The 15,144-nt window shown below is 43.1% G+C and overlaps 1 protein-coding gene across 4 annotated transcripts in view; it reads left to right on the top strand.

The window, feature by feature from the left end:
- Positions 1-2,300: 2,300 nt before the first annotated feature.
- VIRMA (vir like m6A methyltransferase associated) overlaps positions 2,301-15,144 on the top strand; it is a 59,922-nt gene continuing 47,078 nt past the window's right edge. For 2 of the 4 annotated variants that reach the window (XM_069600619.1, XM_069600620.1), the window contains exon 1: positions 2,301-2,454. In XM_069600619.1, the coding sequence (XP_069456720.1) occupies positions 2,392-2,454 (63 nt within the window). In that variant the 5' untranslated portion in view covers positions 2,301-2,391. The remainder of the gene's footprint in view (positions 2,455-15,144) is intronic. The other 2 variants (XM_069600622.1, XM_069600623.1) reach the window with 1 other exon arrangement.

Consider the following 15,144-nt stretch of genomic DNA (forward strand, 5'->3'; position numbering starts at 1 on the left):
GACTGGAAGAAACACAAGCTGGAATCAAGATTGCTGGGAGAAATATCAATAACCTCAGATATGCAAATGATACCACGCTTATGGCAGAAAGTGAAGAGGAACTCAAAAGCCTCTTGATGAAAGTGAAAGAGGAGAGTGAAAAGTTTGGCTTAAGGCTCAACATTCAGAAAACGAAGATCATGGCATCTGGTCCCATCACTTCATGGGAAATAGATGGGGAAACAGTGGAAACAGTGTCAGACTTTACTTTTGGGGGCTCCAAAATCACTGTAGATGGTGACTGCAGCCATGAAATTAAATGATGCTTACTTCTTGGAAGAAAAGTTATGACCAACCTAGATATCATATTCAAAAGCAGAAGACATTACTTTGCTGACTAAGGTCCGTCTAGTCAAGGCTACAGTATTTCCAGTAATCATGTATGGATATGAGAGTTGGACTGTGAACAAGGCTGAGAACTGAAGAACTGATGCTTTTGAACTGTGGTGTTGGAGAAGACTCTTGAGAGTCCCTTGGACTGCAAGGAGATCCAACCAGTCCATTCTGAAGGAGATCAGCCCTGGGATTTCTTTGGAAGGAATGATGCTAAAGCTGAAGCTCTAGTACTTTGGCCACCTCATGCGAAGAGTTGATTCATTGGAAAAGACTCTGATGCTGGGAGGGATTGGGGGCAGGAGGAGAAGGGGACAACCAAGGATGAGATGGCTGGATGGCATCACTGACTCGATGGCCGCGAGTCTGAGTGAACTCCGGGAGTTGGTAATGGACAGGGAGGCCTGGCGTGCTGTGATTCATGGGGTCGCAACGAGTCGCACACGACTGAGTGACTGAACTGAACTGAACTGATGTTCGTACATATAGCACTGGATATAGCATTAAATAAAGCATTCTTTCTGGAGAAGGAAATGGCAAGCCACACCAGTATTCTTGCCTAGAGAATTCTGTGGACAGAGGAGCCTGGTGGGCTGCTGTCCATAGGGTCGCCCAGAGTTGGACACGGCTGAAGCGACTTAGTGTGCATGCATGCATTGGAGAAGGAAATGGCAACCCACTCCCATTATTCTTGCCTGGATAATCCCAGGGACGAGGAGCCTGGTGGGTTGCTGTCTATGGGGTCGCACAGAGTCCGACACGACTGAAGCGACTTAGCAGCAGCCCCATAGCATTCTTTGTGCTTTATATATCCCATGGCATAAATATAACAGAATTTACTGATTTTTTTCTTTTTGATTATTTCATATTAATGACAATTAAGCTTGCAGTTTTTTAAAAGTAAAAAGTGTTGCCATGAATACTCTTGTATCTGTACGTATTTCTCTGGGCACATGTGCAAGAAGTTTCCTAAAAGTGGGGTGTGTGGGTATGCATGCTCAGTCTCCGACTCTGCCACGGATGGACTGCAGCCTACCAGGCTCCTCTGTCCATAGAATTTTTCCAGGCAAGAATACTGGAGTGGGTTGCCATTTCCTGTTCCAGAGGATCTTCCTGACCCAGGGGTCTAACCGGAGTCTCTGGCGTTTCCTCTGTTGACAGGTGGATTCTTTACCACTGAGCCACCTGGGAAACTAGAAGTGGGGTGCGTAGGAGTGATTTTACTAAATAATTGCTAATTGCTCTATCCAGCAGTGGCGCCACTGTAGACTACTAAACAGTTCCAGTCGCTGCAGTGTTCATCAACAGGGAGCCAGGGAGGCTTCCTTTTCACTCTACGTGGTAACCGCTCATGGCATTTCACGTTTCACAATTTTTTGAAATTTATTTTTTAACAAATTCCACAATAAGCCAGTGGATTAGGTATTATGATTGACAACGGACAGTTTTCCAGATGAGAAAACGAAAACAAAAAACCTCTTCGTTTTGAAACAGTTTCATCTTTAAGAAGAAAAATGCCTTAGTTTTCACCCGCGCTGACTACACCTTGTTCTGCCAGCGCTGGAAAAGTTACTTGCTGGCGGTTCACCGGGACCGGTTATACTGACTTGGCAGGGCTCCCTAACTTTCCTCCGCCTCTGCGAAGCCCGCTCGGCACTCGGTCACCCCGAGGCCGTCGTGGCTCTGAAACGCGGTGGGACGACGCGCTTTGGACCACCTGAGACCCCGTAGTACTCTCCCCGCCCACTCCTTCCCCCACCCCTCCCCCCCCAACTTCTTACTGCCCCCCCCCCCCCCCCCCCGCCCACATCTCTCGGCGCACGGAGAGCGCTCCCCACCGCCCCGAAGAAGGCTGGGCAGGCGACTTCCGGCAGCGCGACGCGTAGCGATAGGTCCAGGCTTCCGGCGCCAGCGCTCTGGTCACAGGAAGTACCGTCGTCTCTCCTTCTCCTCAGCCGCTGTCGCCTAGCTTGGAGGGCTGCCCCGGAAGTCCTCCCCCTTCCGCCGCCCGCGGCAAACATGGCGGTGGACTCGGCGATGGAGCTGCTATTTTTAGACACTTTCAAGCACCCGAGCGCCGAGGTACGTCTTCGCGACGTGATTCCGACCCTGTTTTTCGACTTGGGGACCCTTACCAAAAAAAAAAAAAATCGTTAGGCGTGCCTCGACTTTTCCTTGTACCGATTGCCGCTTTAATTCATCGCACACTGTCCTCTCAGCCTGGGTGTGGGCGCCGCGTCTGCGGAGGGTGGCGGGAGCTCCCCCACCCCCTCCTCATTTCCCTGAGTTGCTTGAGGCCCCGCGTCGTCTTTGGTTAAGTTGGCTGCTCTACTTGGCTTTGCTTCCCCTCACCCTGCCACCAGTCCCCCCGGGTCCGCTGTGGGCCTTGAAAAGGATCCTGTCAGGTTTACTGCAAGTGGTGTTTCGAAAGGGGTCTCGGACAGCTTGTGTTTGACAGTAGTGTCGGTAACTCAGCGGGTCACGTTGGTTTTCTGGTTTCCAAATTCATGCTTCTAGGTCCCTTTTCTAACGGGAGTCATGCCACTCAGGTGTGACACTCATTCGGTTGAAGACTGCAGCGTTCTCCAGTTTGCTCTGAAAGTACTTATCTCTTGGAAAGATTTCACACGTAAGGACAAGAAGTACTCACACAGAACGTCCCTTGCATGAATACTTGTGAAGAGGAGAGATTTGTAGTCAGACTGTAGAGGACAATTGTGTTGTCTTGAGGGGTGAGAGTGGGCTGTTGTAATCGTTCTGTATTAACTTGAGTGCCCTTGAATGTATGACTGGCTCTGCCATATGTAAATTGAATAGTTAACCAAAAGTTCGCGAAAACCGGCCAACAACGAACAGTAATGAAGTCCGTAGAGAAACTCCAGAGCTCACATTTCTCTTTCAATGTAGACGTAATTTAGAGAACTTTTTTACAGAATTGGGGTATAGTTGATTTACATTATTAGTTTCAAAAGTACAACATAGTGCTTTACAATTTTTATAGATTATATTGCGTTTAGAGATATTATAAAGTATTGGCTGTATTCCCAGTGCTGTACAATATATCCTTGTGTGCGCTTCGCTGTATCTTACTCTGCGACCCCATGGATTATAGACCGCCAGGCTCCTCTGTCTGTGGGATTTTACCGGCAAGAATACTGGAGTGGATTGCCATTTTCTCCTCCAGGGGATCTTTTCCATTCAGGGATCAAACCTGCGTCGGCTGTGTCTCCTGTATTGGCAGTCGGATTCTTTTCCACTGCGGCCACCTGGGAAGCCCTTATCCTTGTAGCTTATTTATTCTATATGTAGAGTCGTTTGTGGACTTCCCAAGGGGCCTAGTGATAAAGAACCTGCCTGCCAATGCAGAAGACATAAGAGTCGCTTGGAGGAGGGCATGGCAACCCATTCCAGCAGTATTCTTGCCTGCAGAATCCCATGGGCAGAGGAGCCTGGCTGGCCACAGTCCACAGGGTTACAAAGAGTCGAACTCTGCTGAAGCGACTTAGCATGCCCACATGCACAGTCATTTGTACCTTGAGGGAAAACTTTTATTTCTTCAGATAGAGATGGTAGTGGGTAGCAGATGTACTTTGGAACTTGATAAAATAAAATCTTTGACAACTTTGGTCTTACAGCATATCATGTGCTGTGTGTATGCTAAGTTGCCTCGGTCCTGTCCAGCTCTTTGTGACCCTATAGACTGTAGCCTGTCAGGCTTCTCTGTCCATGAGACTCTCCAGGCAAGAATACCAGAGTGGGTTGCCAGTGTCTTCGAGGGGATCTTCCTGACCCAGGAGTGGAAACTGTCTTTTATGTCTCCTGCATTGGCAGGTGGGCTGTTTACTACTAGTGCCACCTGGAAAGCCTCTTAGCATATCATACTAACAGTGAATTGATAGTGGTCTTTCATTTCATGTGGGTCAAATAGCTCTGTTTGTTCAAAGACCATACGTCTCTGAATATGGTTCCAGCTATGCTTTAGAAAACTCACAGTAGAGGCAGTAGTTGGATAAGAACAAACCTATCATGAACATAGAAATAGAGAACAGTTAAAAATGAAAGAAAAGAGTATGATGAATTAGCTTATTAGTGTTCTAGTTTAGGAAAGTTAGCATCCATTCACTTAAGATATATTTAGAAATGTAGTCTTCATTCATTCTTAAGCAAGCATTGAAGACCATGGAGAGGATAGGACTACCAGAAGGTAATAAATACCTTTTGGCAATGATAGAGGAAGACTCAGTAGAGATCACATTTGAACTGAGTCTTGAAGGAGGAGTAGGGGTTTTGGAGGGTAGATGTTTGTCCTCAAGGAGTTTATAACTAGCATTGGAGATGAGACCCACAAAATTATGACTCAAGTTAAATAATGATGAGCACCTGAAGAGACAGGATGGAAATGCCTTGAGATTTCTTTCCTTTATTTCCAAAATAGCCATCAGTGTCTGGTATATTAGGACTCCAGCCAATATTTATTTAGATCCCTTTGATGGTACAAATAAAGGCTGTGTGATTTCAGGGGAGGGACAGATCACTTTCCATTTGAGAGTATCAGGGAAGACTTCATCAAGGTACGTGGCATTTGAACTTGATCTTTGGTGGATTTGTTGGAGAGGATATGTTGCACAGTTGTAGATAGGAAAGAAGGGTATTCTGGAGTAGTCATTCCTTGAGGAAGGTATGCTGAAGTAGCAGTTTGTAGTGGCCCCTGATGGACAGTTTGAAGCCATATCATGGAGTTCCTTAAATGGTCAGCAAAGGAGCATGGGCTTTATTTTGTAAGAAATAATTAGTTTTTGAGCAGGAGAATGTTGTGATTAGTAAAATTAAGGTAGACTTGTACATTAGTGGGCTTCCCAGGTGACTCAGTGGTAAAGAATCCGCCTGCAGTTCAGGTGACTTGGGTTCAATTGGAAAGATCCCCTGGAGAAGGAAATGGCAAACCACTCCAGTATTCTTGCTGGTAAAATCCCATGGACAGAGGAGCTTGGTGGGCTACAGTCTATGAGATCACAAAAGAGTTGGACACAGCTTCATGACTAAGCAACAGCAAGTAACTTCAGTACATTGGTACATCAATCATGCCTAAAATGGTTCAGAATAATCAGAGGTGGCAAATCAAGAAGAAAAAGTGAGACATAATGAAAACTTGAGTTAATAGATGGCCAGTAATCATTGCTAGCATTTATTGAATGTTTATTTTGTGCAAGACTACTCCTTTGGTAATACAAATTTAAATAAATTTAAAATTTAAATACAGTCCTTTTAAATACGTTATCTCTAATCCACCCATCCTTTTGAAAGATAATTGTCCCCATTTGATAGAAAGGAAACTGAGCATGAGACTTAGCAAAGTTAGGTGACTTTCCTAATGTGGCATAGCTGAATTAAGACATGCCAACGCACATTTCCTGACTCTAAAGCTGTGCAATGCTGTGTCCCACTGGGACTAAGAAGGAAGGAATAGGTACATGATCAATTTTGGTTATAGAATTGACAGGATGGGAACTTCCCTGATGGTCCAGTTGTTAAGAATCCACCTTGCAATGCAGGGGATGAGCATTTGATCATTAGTCCAGTAACTAAGATCTCACATGCCTCGGTGCAACTAAGCCTGTGAGCCGAGACTACTGAGCCCGTGTGCTCTGGAGCCCTCATGTCACAGCTGGAGAGGCTATGCACTGCTGTGAGAGATCTTGAGAGCTGCAGCCAGGACTCAACACAGCCAAAATAAATAAATACGTAAATAAATATTAAAAAAAAAAGAATTGCCAGGATTGCACCTCATCATGTAAGAGTAGCCAAAAATTCTCAATAACTGGAGAATTCTAGTTATAGAGAACTGGTAGAACTAGAGAATTGGTGGGCCTTGTTAGTCACAGAAAGACTTCAACACAGAAGTACTTCTTCCTTAGATAAATGTGGCTGAGTTGTGGAATCTAACTAGTCTGTTCTTCAGTTTCCTGTTACCTCTCTAGTCATAAACCTTCTGTGATTTCCCACTGTCAACCTGTCTTCCTAGGTATATGTACTCTTCTGGATATTTTAAGTGCCTACTACTTCACTGTAATATTTTTAGCTTTAAAAACACAATTCAGTCAACTTTTATTAAGCACCTGTTAAACGTCTTTCTTTCATTATGCTAAGCACTGTGAAGATGGTGATTGCAGCCATGAAATTAAAAGACGCTTACTCCTTGGAAGGAAAGTTATGACCAACGTAGATAGCATATTAAAAAGCAGAGACATTACTTTGCCAACAAAGGTCCGTCTAGTCAAGGCTACAGTTTTTCCAGTATTCATGTATGGATGTGAGAGTTGGACTGTGAACAAGGCTGAGCGCCGAAGACTTGATGCTTTTGAATTGTGGTGTTGAAGAAGACTCTTGATAGTCCCTTGGACTCCAAGGAGGTCCAACCAGTCCATTCTAACGGAGATCAGCCCTGGGTGTTCTTTGGAAGGAATGATGCTAAAGCTGAAACTCCAGTGCTTTGGTCACCTCATGTGAAGAGTTGACTCATTGGAAAAGACTCTGATGCTGGGAGGGATGGGGGGCAGGAAGAGAAGGGGGTGACAGAGTGAGATGGCTGGATGGCATCACCGACTCGATGGCCGTGAGTCTGAGTGAACTCCAGGAGTTGGTGATGGACAGGGAGGCCTGGCATGCTGCGATTTATGGGGTCACAAAGAGTCGGACATGACTGAGCGACTGAACTGAAGACTTGTTTCTTGTCTTTTTGAAATACCACTGTAACAGGAAAGTTAAAAGAAGCAATTAGTTCAGTTAGAATTAAAAGAAGCAATTAGTTCATTGCGGCACTATTTACAATAGCCAGGATGTGGAAGCAACCTAGGTGTCCATTGAAGATGAATGGACAAAGAAATTGTGGTACATATATACAATAGAATATTATTCAGCCATTAAAAGGAATGAATTTGAGTCAGTTGAACTGAGGTGGATGAACTTAGAGCCTGTTAAACAGAGGCTCTGGCCAACATTGTAGGCCAGAAAGAGAAAAACAAGTATATATTTTTAACGCATATATATGGCATCTAGAAAAATGCTAGTGATAAACTTATTTGTAGGGTAGGAATAGAGATGCAGACATAGAGAACAGACTTGGGGACACAGTGGGGGAAGACGAATTGAGAGAGTAGCATTGAATGTATACATTATCATATGTGAAATAGCTTCTCACTAGCTAGTGGGAAGTTGCTTTGTAACACAGGGACCTCAGCCTGGTGCTCTGTGACAACCTAGAGGGGTAGGATGGGGCCATGTGGTTCAAGAGGGGGAGAATATATGTATACTTATAGCTGATTCACATCGTTGTACGGCAGAAACCAACACAACATTGTAAAACAGTTATTCTCCAATTAATAAATTTTAAAAAGTGTGATCTACTATACAGTGCTTATTGGATGAATAAACATATAATATTTCTTCAAAAACAATTTGAACTTAGTTTGATAAGCACTCATCTAGACTTGATCTGACTTGGTTTTTAAGGGAAGGTTGACATCTGAATAGAGTTGGGAGAGGAATGTGGGAGAGTTCTAAGCAGAGACAGTGGCATGGATGAGGACATACAGATGAGGAATACCAGGGCATTTTGAGGCTGTACGTTTGGAGTGATAATACTTGTCTATAAGACCAAGGAATTTGGCCTAGTGTGTAGAATTAGAGAAGTGACCACTGAAAAGAAGGGAAATATTAGGTTGGTGCAAATATAATTGTGGTTTTGGACCTTGAATTTTAAATTATTATTAATAATTAGGCCCAAACAAATCTTTATTAATCAAAATAGGAACCATTAAAATCAACACTTTTTTGCCAATGAGAATTAAGTTTTGTTTATTCCTGTAGCATAAAAAAATCCATGCTTTGCAATTCTGTGAACTCTTGGAAAGCATTTTCTGGGTCCTACTGGTCGTGGAAGCTTTTTCTTTGCAGAAAATTGAGATGCTTGGTAGTTGGTGAGAGGTCAGGTGAATATGGCAGATGAGGCAAAACTTTATTCAACTTTTGGTGTTGGTTGTGCAAAGTACAGTCAGGTGTTGTTGTGGAGAATTGGGCCCTTTCTGTTGACCAATGCTGACTGCAGGCATTGGCAGTTTTTCAGTGTAACTCATTGATTTGCTGAGCATACTTCTCAGATGTAATGATTTCGTCAGTATTCAGAAAGCTGTGGTGGATCAGACAGGCAGCAGACCACCAGACAGTGACCTTGACCTTTTTCTGGTACAGAGTTGGCTTTGGGAAGTGCTTTGGAGCATCTCAGTCCAGCCACTGAGCTGGCCATCGCTGGTTATCATATACAATCCACTTTTCATTGCACAACACAATTTGATCAAGAAATGGTTCCTTGTTGTTGCATATAGTGAGAGAAGATGGGACTTCAAAATGACGATTTTTTTGATTTTTGATCAGCTCATGAGGCATCCACTTAAAGAGCTTTTTCACCTTTCCAGTCTGCTTCAAATGCTGAACAGCCGTAGAATGATTGATGTTGAGTTCTTTACTAGCTTGTCATGTTGTTGTAAGAGGATCAGCTTTGATGATGACTCTCAGTTGTTGTTGTCAGCTTCCAATGGCCAACCACTGTTCTTCTCATCTTCAAGGCTCTGGTCTCCTTCGCACAACTTGTTGAAACATCACTGCACTGTATGTTCATTAGCAGTTCCTGAGCCAAATGTGTTGTTAATGTTACAATTTGTCCCCACTGCTTTATGACCCATTTTGAACTTGTAAGAAAATTGCTTGAATTTGTGTTTTGTCTAACATCATTTCCATAGTCTAAAATAAATACAAAATAAATAGCAAGTAATAAGTCAGCAAAAAGAAAAAGCCAGAAATGCACATTAAAACGATAACATACCCACATTATTAACAATGTATTCCAAAATCAAGCAGCAAATTTCAACAGTGCAAAAACTGCAGTTACTTTTGCACCAACCTAATACATAGATTTGAGAGCTGTTTAGAGGTTTAATCAATAGAACTTGATGTTTAAATGAAGAAATTATTTAGGTGCAAGAGAATGAGAAAAAATGTCACTCATATAGGACAGTTAGTTTTGGACTTGTTGAGCTTTTGGTGCCAGAGGTTCATTCAAATGGAAATGTCCAGCTGGCAGTTGGATGTAGTGGTCTGGAGCTCAGGAGAGTAGTCTTAATGGAGGTACAGATTTTTGGAGTTGACTTCCTAGCAGTGGATGGAAATTTTAGAGAAATGTAAAGGAGAAAGGGAAAGATACAGCCAACTGAATGCAGGGTTCCAGAGAACAGCAAGGAGAGGTAAGAAAGCCTTAAGTGAACAATGCAAAGAAATAGAGGAAAACAATAGAATGGGGAAAACTAGAGATCTTTTTAAGAAAATTGGAGCTACCAAGGAAACATTTCATGCAAAGATGGGCACAATAAAGGACTGAAATGGAAAAGACCTAACAGAGGCAGAAGAGATTATGAAGAGTTGGCAAGAATACACAGAACTATACAGAAAAGATCTTAATGACTCAGATAACCACAATGATGTCACTCACCTAGAGCCAGACATCCTGGAGTGTGAAGTCAAGTGGGCCTTAGGAAGCATCACTACAAGCAAAGTTAGTGAAGGTGATGGAATTCCAGCTGAGCTATTTCAAATCCTAAAAGATGATGCTGTTAAAGTGCTGCACTCTGCATGCCAGCAGATTTGGAAAACTCAGCAGTGGCCACAGGACTGGAAAAGGTCAGTTTTCATTTCAATCCCAAAGAAAGACAATGCCAAAGGATGTTCAAACTGTTGTCATTTATGCTCATTTCACATGCTAGCAAGGTAATGCTCAAAATCCTTCAAGCTCATCTTTAGTAGTACATGAACCGAGAACTTCAGATGTACGGTGGAGGAACCAGAGATCATGTCACCAACATCCACTGGATCATAGAAAAAGCAGGGGGATTAAAAAAAATCTGCTTCATTCACTATGCTGAAGGCTTTGACTGTGTGGATCACAACAAACTATGGAAAATTCTGAAAGATGGGAATACCAGACCACCTTACCTGTCTCCTGAGAAACCTGTCTGCAGGTCAAGAAGCAACAGTTAGAACTGGACATGGAACAACAGACTGGTTCCGAATTGGGAAAGGAGTACATCAAGGCTGTGTATTGTCACCCTGCTTATTTAATTTATGAAAGTGAAATTGCTGGTTACTCAGTTGTGTCCTACTCTCTGTGACTTCATGGACTGTAGTCCGCCAGGCTTCTCTGTCCATTTGATTTCCCAGGCAAGAATACCGGAGTGAGTTGCCATTTCCTTCTCCAGGGCATCTTTCCAACTCAGAGATCAGACCGAGTCTCCTGCATTGCAGGCAGATTATTTACCATCTGAGCCACCAGGGAAGATTATTTAACTTATACATCATTCTAAGTGGTGGACTGGATGAATCCCAAGCTGGTATCATAATTGCCAGGAGAAAGATCAACAGCTTCAGATATGTAAATGATACCACTCTAATGGCAGAAAGTGAAGAGGAGCTAAAGAGCCACTTGATGGAGGTGAAAGAGAAGAGTGAAAAAACTGGCTTAAAACTTAAGATTTGAAAAACTAAGATCATGGCAAATAGAGGGGGAAAAACTGGAAACTGACAGATACTCTTTTTTTGGGCTCCAGAATCACTGAAGATGGTGACTGCAGCCACAAAATTAGAAGACACTTGCTCCTTGGAAGAGAAGCCATGACAAACTTAGCATATTAAATAGCAGAGATATCATTTTGCTTACAGAAGTCCATCTAGTCAAAGCTATGGTTTTTCCAGTAGTCATGTACGGGTCTGAGAGTTGGACCATAATATATAAAGTAGGGTAAGGGTTGAAAAATTTGGTGGTTTCTAATTGTGGTGCTAGAGAAGACTCTTGAGAGTCTCCTTGCACAGCAAGATCAAACCAGTCGATTTTAAAGGAAATCAACCTTGAATATTCACTGGAAGGACTAATGCTGAAGCTGAAGCTGCAATACTTTGGCCACGTGATGTGAAGAGCTAAATCACTAGAAAAGACCTCAATGCTGGGAAAGATGGAAGGCAGGAGAAGAAGGGGATGACAGAGGATGAGATGGTTGGATGGTATCACAGACTCAATGGACATGAGGTTGAGCAAACTTCAGGAGACAGTGAAGGACCCGGAAGCCTGGTCGGACAGGCAGAGTTGGACACAACTTAGTGATTGAACAACAAGCTACTCTGCCCTACTTTTCTCCCACATTTTGCCCTCCAGTCTTTGTGAACTATGCCTGTAACTTCTTAAAGCTTCCCGGTTCTTATTTGCATTCCTTTTGTGCATGCTTCTCATTTTGCCTATTAAGCTTTCTCCCTCTGTTCCACTGATTCTTGTTTTCCTTAAAAATTCACTTAGATCAGGTAGTACTTCTTTTGGGAAGCCTTCCCTGACATTCTTCTTTTCCCCTCACAAATGTTTACCTACAATCTCATTTAGGTAAGTACTCCTTCCAATTTGAAGTTTTCTGTATGAGTCTGTATCATAGTAATTTGTCTGTCTGTCTACCACAATAGATTGTACCTTTATGGTAGGTCTTGTCTTTTTATTCTCAGGACCTAGCATACCTTGGGAGAAGGAAATGGCAACCCACTCTAGTGTTCTTGCCTGGAGAATCCCAGGGATGGGGGAGCCTGGTGGGCTGCCGTCTATGGGATCGCATAGAGTCGGAGACTACTGAAGCGACTTAGCAGCAGCAGCAGCATACCTTGATGGAGAAGGCAATGGCACCCCACTCCAGTACTCTTGCCTGGAAAATCCCATGGGCAGAGAAGCCTGGTGGGCTGTGGTCCATGGGGTTGCAAACAGTCGGACACGACTGAGCGACTTCACTTTCACTTTTCAGTTTCATGCATTGGAGAAGGAAATGGCAACCAACTCTAGTGTTCTTGCCTGGAGAATCCCGGGGGGGGAGCCTGGTGGGCTGCCGTCTATGGGGTCGCACAAAGTCGGACACGACTGAAGTGACTTAGCAGCAGCAGCAGCATACCTTGAAACATTATAAACATTTAATAAATGTTTAGAAATAAATATTGAATAAAAGTGATAGCAACTAATATAGAAACTCTTCTACTTACAAGCAAAATAGATTTTGAAAGGCTATAAAACGTTAAGTTCATTTTTTAGGTCCACAGTGACTATACCCTATCTACTACTAATACCCTTCATTAAATAACAGAGGGGCAGGGTGGAGGAGGATAGAATAAATAAAGTTTTGTTCTATGTTTCCTTTGTAAATATTAATGATAATTTTTAACTGTATAAGCAAAGGAGCTTCTATATAGTAGATTTTTTAAATAAAGGAGTTATTTACAGGAAGGAAACAGAACCAAAGTTTGAGGCAGAATGCTTATTTCTTTTATAAAAGTCTGCTGTAGTATTTATTGAATACCTACAGTATATTTGTAATAGTTAGGATACAATTTCGGCTGCTACCATCAAGTCAGGATAACGGTGGGTTAGATAAAATAAGACTGTCTCTCTCAATCTGATTGTGAGTATTCTAGGGCTAACGTGACAGCTCTGCATTGTCAGGGACAGGCTTTTCTGTTCTCTTTCTCTCTCATTCTTAGGGTATCTCCTGCATTGTCCAAGACAGCTCACTGTAACGTGTGTTCTAGAAAAGCAGCAGAGTATAGAAGAAGAGGTGGCAGGAGGTTCTGAAGTCAGGACTTTCTCTTTAAGGACACGACCCAGAGTTGCCTACATCATTTCCACTTACATCCCATTGATGGAATCTAGCAATCACATGTTCACACTGGCTTCCCAGAATCTAGGAGACTCAGTTCACTTGTGCCTAACTTTAAGAGAGTTGTATTGGAAAACAGCTAGCAGTCGGCCTCATTCATGTTCATCTTGTTTCTTGTATATCTTTGCGAGTATAAAGTACATTTGAATAGTTAAATTATATTAAGATTTCTAGATCTACATATTTGGTTATACTCAATCTCTGAGTTTAAAGTGCAAAATTAGAAAGTCATCCTCTGTCCCATTTTAGGAAAGACTCGTTTGACCAGTCTTCTGGTCTGTTGAGAGACACAGTATTCTTTGCAGCTTCAAGAGCACTCAGGACTCAGTCCTTTTAGATGCAGATTATATGAACCATTTTTGTTAAAAATTTCAGTCACCAGGCAGTGATGGTTGGCTACTTGTTGCAGAGCATGAGCTCAGGGGCGTGGGGGCTTCAGTAGTTGTGGCTGGCTAGAGCATGGGGTTGTAGCTGAACTGCTAGGAAAACTTGATATAAAATAATAGTCCAAAAACAATGTGAAAAGTTTCTTCTAAAATTATTAATCACAAGAGCTAGTTTGTCTGATCTTGTGTCAAGTGATATAGAGAAATAAATGTACACTAAATTTATGGTATCCATTTGTTATTATGATAAATTCTTTTTAAAAAATATTTATTTATTGCTTTATTTGGCTGTACCAGGTCTTAGTTGTGGCCCGAGGGATCTTTGATCTTCGTTGCGCCCCGCAGGTTCTTTAGTTGCTGCATGTAGGGTCTAGTTCCCTAGCCAGGGAGTGAACCCAGGCCCCATGCATTGGGAGCTCAGAATCTTAGCCACTGGACCACCAGGGAAGTCCTGAAAAATTCTTAAGTTTGTGGATTTTTTCCTCTTTTTTAGATTTGAGAGTGTTTACGTTATCTAATCAGTACCTGAATGACTTCCTTTGATCTCTTGATATTAGTTAGTATATAAGTTTGGTAAACTAAGCTAATTTAAGAGATTCGCTATCTATCATCTATAATTCAGAAATTGAAAAAATGGCAGGAAAAATCTGCCCTGAATTCATCAGGCCATATGCTGTGCTTTGAACTGACTTTATGCTTGTTATAATCTTTACTTAGTGTGAACGTTTATACGTTTGCTGCAGAAGTATTAATGTTTTGGTTACGAGTTACTGTTGCAGAAACTATTGGGCTGTTAAGTAATATGCAGTATTTGTATCATTAGTTTCTAAAAATCTTAAAAGTCAGGATTCTGAACGCCTCTGGCTCCACAGGTTTCCACTAAAGCAGCAGTCCCCAACCTTTTTGGCACCAGGGGCTGGTTTTGTGGGAGACAGCATGACTGTGGGTGGGGGGTCCTGGTCTGGGGATGATTCTCATAAGGAGCGTGCTGCCGCGGTCCCTCACGTGTGTTGGATCCACGCTTCTATGAACATCGAATGCCACCAGTGAGCCGGCGGGAGGCGAGCTTGGGGCAGCGTGAGTGAGGGGGAGCTGCTGTCACTGCAGGTGACGCTTCGTTTGCTTGCCTGCTGCTCACGCCCTGCCGTGTGGCTCCTTCCAGCCTGTGGCCTGGGCTTGGGGACCCCTGCAGTAGGGATTATTGGTCTGTATTGGCCCGGGCAAGACACCCGGGAAGCAGATGCAGAAAATGTTATACAAGGGGAGGGATTTAACTAGGTACATTTTATCATCAGCTGTTTTTTTTTTTTTTTAACTTTTGGCTGTGCTGGGTCTTCGTTGCTGCGTTGGACTTTCTGTGGTTGGTGGCCAATGGGTGCTGTTCCCTAGTTGCAGCGCCTGGGCTTCTCATCATGGTGGCTTCCCTTGTTGCAGGGCACGGGCTCTAGGGCATGTGGCTTCAGTAGTTGTGGCTGGCGGGCTCTAGAGCGTGGGCTTAGTAGAGGTGGTACATGAGCTTAGTTGCTCTGTAGCGTGTGGAATTGTTATCCGGGACCAGGGGTCAAACTATGTCCCCTGCATTGGCAGGCAGATTCTTAACCACT

Source organism: Ovis canadensis, chromosome 9 (assembly GCF_042477335.2).
Source record: "Ovis canadensis isolate MfBH-ARS-UI-01 breed Bighorn chromosome 9, ARS-UI_OviCan_v2, whole genome shotgun sequence".
NCBI classification, from domain to species: Eukaryota; Metazoa; Chordata; class Mammalia; order Artiodactyla; family Bovidae; genus Ovis; species Ovis canadensis.